The sequence below is a fragment of the Austrofundulus limnaeus genome, unplaced genomic scaffold, assembly GCF_001266775.1.
Source record: "Austrofundulus limnaeus strain Quisiro unplaced genomic scaffold, Austrofundulus_limnaeus-1.0 Scaffold105, whole genome shotgun sequence".
NCBI lineage: Eukaryota > Metazoa > Chordata > Actinopteri > Cyprinodontiformes > Rivulidae > Austrofundulus > Austrofundulus limnaeus.
This window is the reverse complement of record NW_013952507.1, coordinates 1,040,009-1,044,345: the sequence shown is the minus strand read 5'-3', so window position 1 is coordinate 1,044,345 and position 4,337 is coordinate 1,040,009. Positions and strand designations below refer to the sequence as shown.

Sequence of the window (4,337 nt, the reverse complement as noted above, 5' to 3'; positions counted from 1 at the left end):
GTGTGTGTGTGTGTGTGTGTGTGTGTGTGCTTCATAGCTTGTACAATATAAAAACAATAAATGTCAAGTAACAGTTAGAAGACTCTGTTTTGTAAGTCTCATCTTTAGCCACCAGGGGTCAGTACAATCTGCTGAAACAGGAAACCTTCAACCACACTGGATTTACACTGCTTGCTTGTCTTGGTTTACAGAGCTGAAAAACAAAAGTCAGTCAGTTTGGACGTATTTTAACTTGAACATATTTAGGATAAATGTTTWTTTAAAGGGACTTTTTGTTCTTTCTTTGCCTGCAGAATGTTTTATCTGCGTTTACCTCCCAGGCTGTGCAGACTTCTCKCTGATTGTGATTGGCTGAACGTCCAATAAAATATAGTTGAACCGGCAACTTGTTGCACAAAAGGCAATTGATTTTCTTTTAAACTCATTTGTGAATGGAATGGCGATCGATTTGGATTCCTTATTTCAATCTGGCCCTGATGAATGTCACGCTGCGTGCATCAGTAGTGTGTGCAGGTGAGACGAAATGCATGAGCTCGCTGACRGTCTGCTCTGCAGCGTTTGATGTGAGCAGAACATTTCAAAGCAGCCAGTCAATCTGCTGCTCTCCGRTGAGAGAAGGAAATTACATTTCAGAGAAACTTGAAAACTTGATCACCCAACGGTGTCTGGGTGCCGCAACTCCGACAACATTTTCTCACACTTATGAATGCGATTGTGTTCGGGCTGCTTGTCARACATCCGCTTTCATCTCTTCAAAGAGTTTTCAACATGCTGCTGAATAATTTCCTGTTTTAGCCTTCCAGAAAGAACTGGTGAAGAACCAACTCCTGTGGGGTTTTTGTTCTGTTCTTACAGCTAACGTTCACACATTCATATATACTTTTTTATTATTTCTCCAAATTTATGACTAAATTATACTAAAAAGAGTTGAAATGCATATTGCAGTACTCTGTAAATATATGCTGACCATAAATAAGGCATTATGTAATAAAATATATGTAAGATATTTACATTTATATGACTGAGGAAACAAGAATCGTAAAATCCTGGGTGATCATTAAATATACATTAATATGATCCAGATGGTTGTTAATCATTTCCTGTCTGCTCTCCTGATGAACCTTATCCCCAGGCTCTGACCGCGTACGGCAGCTTGCAGAAAACACCGTCTACTTCCGCACAAGGCTTCAGGAAATGGGTTTCATCATCTACGGCAACGACGACTCCCCGGTCGTACCCATGATGCTCTACATGCCCGCCAAGATTGGGTGAGCCTGGATCCATGCAGCTGAGTCTAAACTGTAACCCCAGCACCACCTGTCCTCACATCATTTTATCTGTCCCATCAGAGCGTTCGGCAGAGAGATGCTGAAGAGAAACATCGGGGTGGTGGTCGTGGGCTTCCCTGCCACGCCCATCATCGAGTCGCGGGCACGCTTCTGCATCTCCGCCGCTCATTCCAAAAACATGCTGGACAGGGTGAGCTGACGCTACTATTGTGATTCGTTTCCCATCCAASTCATCTCAACTTTGCCATGCTTCTCCTCCTGCATACTTCGTCCTAGAGCTGCCATTGTAATTTATATCTGTAAAGCCCCTGTGCCAAATGATGGCTATGCCTTTTGGTGCCTGTAAAACTTATAGTTTGAAATATTAATGTTTAATAATTTATAATGGCAGTCAATGGAGCCTTGTATTGGTTCAATACTGCCCCCTGCTGCCTCTGTGCAATATGGTACAGCACCATAGTTTCATAATATTTAAACTCAGTAGTTCAGTGATTACAATATTAATATGATTGTATTTTGATGTTTTACTGTAATACTGTCATTATGTTGTCCTATTGCTGTAATATATTGCACTTAAGTGTCAATAATTGCATTGGCAAGGTATACTTTTTCTGTATATATACAATCCAATCCCTGGGATTGTCCTCTGCCACATCTCCTATAGTCTCATGATGAGCACTGTGGGCTCTCATGCGGGAGATCAGGGTTCAAATCCAACTAACGCTACTTTAACAAAAATCTCTTCAAACTTCATATTGTCACACAATTACCTTAATTACAAACATCTGCTGACGTGACAGGCACAAGCTGAAATAGAAAACACATTTGAACTTGGTCAAAGTTCATTCTGCAATTCCAATGCTGCAGGCAAAGCCATGCTGCAATGACATGCTACATGGCAATGCACACTTGTTTTTACATCGTAAAAACCCATGTCTAGTTTTATTTGATCTTACAGGGTTCCCACAGGTCCTTGAAATCCTTGAAAGTTTGTGAATTTGGAAAAAATGATTTCGAGGCCCTGGAAAGTTTGTGAAAACAGCCAAAAATTACACTTGTCCTTGAAAGTTCTTGAATGTTTTTTTGGGGATTGAAGTTCTCTATTCAAACAACTGATTTTCATCATCTGTAATAAAATAACAAACTTAAATTTGTTGCATTGATAACTCAGGATTACAGTAAACTGACAACAAATAACGTGAGCCATAATCATAGTTTTACCCAATCAAAGCAGAGTAGGGCGGGTCGTTCTTTCTGAGCCCAGGTGAGAGCACCACATGTCCTCACCGAGCGTCTGGACCTGTTCACATCTCCTCCTCCCAAACTGAGCTGCCGAACCTCCCAGGATATAATTACATGTCCATGTATTGTAGATATGAATGTAGGGTGTACATTTAATCCACTTTCTTTCATCGATTCTGACTCAGCAACTTCTATGTTGTTCAGTTTTTCATTGAATTTACATGATATTAAACTGTTTATTGGTAACATTCTGGGGTAGCAGTAGGTAATTGCCGTCATGCATGGTTCCTGAATTTGAGAAAATTGGTACTGGAAAGTCCTTGAGAGATCCTTGAATTTGATGTTGACCAAGATGTGGGAACCCTGATCTTAACCAGATACTATCTCTCAGGGTCACAGGGCAGTCACTGCGGGAGGGGCGGGGTCGCAGGACAAACAACCATTCATGCTCACTCCCACTTAGGGACTGTTTAAAGTCACCAATTAGCCTAGTGACCGAGGTTTGATCTAGTGACCTTGAGCTAACAGCTTTCACTCTGAGTTATTAACTGAAGGAAGAGACATTTGTTGCCTAAAGGCAGAGCAAAAAAGGTTTTAGCAAAATATCTAATAAGTCTCAAACTCTCAGAAAGTACTCATTGTCTCTACATCTACAACTGATTGACTTTTGGAGTTACCCTAATTTAAGATGGCCACCACAGCTAATCTACATTAGTTTACATAAAAAATGTATATCTCAATGAATTTCATAGACACAGATGTTTGCTGTAGTAGTTGCTGACAGTCATCCACAATATGTGTTCCAACCACTAACAGATCCTGTGAGAAATTACAATATCTCGTTAGTAGGGATGGGTTTTGTTAAGATTTTATTGATACTACTTTACGGCTGGACGATTAGTTGATCGCGATTATTGATCGAGAAAAAATTTAGGTCGATCGCGGTGATCAGCTGTGAGCCATTTCATTGATCAAACATGGCGGAAATGTGCGCGACAACAGCCAATCAGAATCTACCTTCTCTTCTAGGGGTGCACAATGTTTATCGGCCTGATAGTTATCTATGACGTCATACTTATCGGTCCGATATCATAACAAACAGAACCGATAATATATGTACATGTTTGCCAGGGTGGCGATGAGAATGCGTGTTTATTTTTATCCTTTTTGGTCAAGACGCTTCCGTCTGGCACGACCCGAGCAACGTTCAAGTTGTGCCGGAAAAAACAACTTTCTCACTAGAAAAATAATTAGAATACTCCGTGCTGAAAAATCATGTATGTTACACACAAACTTTATAAATATAAACAAAAGTTTGACTTTTAAATTTGAGAACATGTAAAGTGCGTTACCTCCTGAATGCAGCACAAGGTCCGTCTGCTAAAATGCTAACAACAACAACAAGCTAGCGTTCAAGAACTCGTCGGGACTTAAATCATTGCTGAGGCTTTGGACAATTCCAAAATAATTGCCGGAGAGGACTCAGATCTCAAGCACTTTAATGATGGAAATGATGGAGCTCGACAAGCAGCCGTTCACCCTCGCTAAAAACCGAAGCTTTTATCTCCGTTAGCCACGGTTTACCATGCCGAACAGCTGCTGTCTGTGTCTTCCTGTAAGTATGATGCGGTCGTAATGCATTCACACTCTCAGAAGCACTGTTTCAGGTAGAAAAATGTTTAAAATCATATATGAATAACAATAAAAGCAAACGTACTTTGAATCTAACTTATTTTAAGAACCGATAACCGATAACTTTCTCCTTCTAACGGCCGATAACCGATAATAACTGATAACATGCCAGGA

At 40.4% G+C, this 4,337-nt stretch overlaps 1 protein-coding gene across 1 annotated transcript in view; it reads left to right on the top strand.

Moving 5' to 3' along the window:
- The window catches only part of LOC106521256 (serine palmitoyltransferase 2), a gene marked incomplete in the record, with an annotated part of 32,337 nt that overhangs the window by 20,784 nt on the left and 7,216 nt on the right, over positions 1 to 4,337 (top strand). Inside the window, 2 exon segments of the mRNA XM_014013758.1 lie at positions 1,133 to 1,268; positions 1,350 to 1,479. Of these exon segments, the coding sequence (XP_013869212.1) occupies positions 1,133 to 1,268; positions 1,350 to 1,479 (266 nt within the window).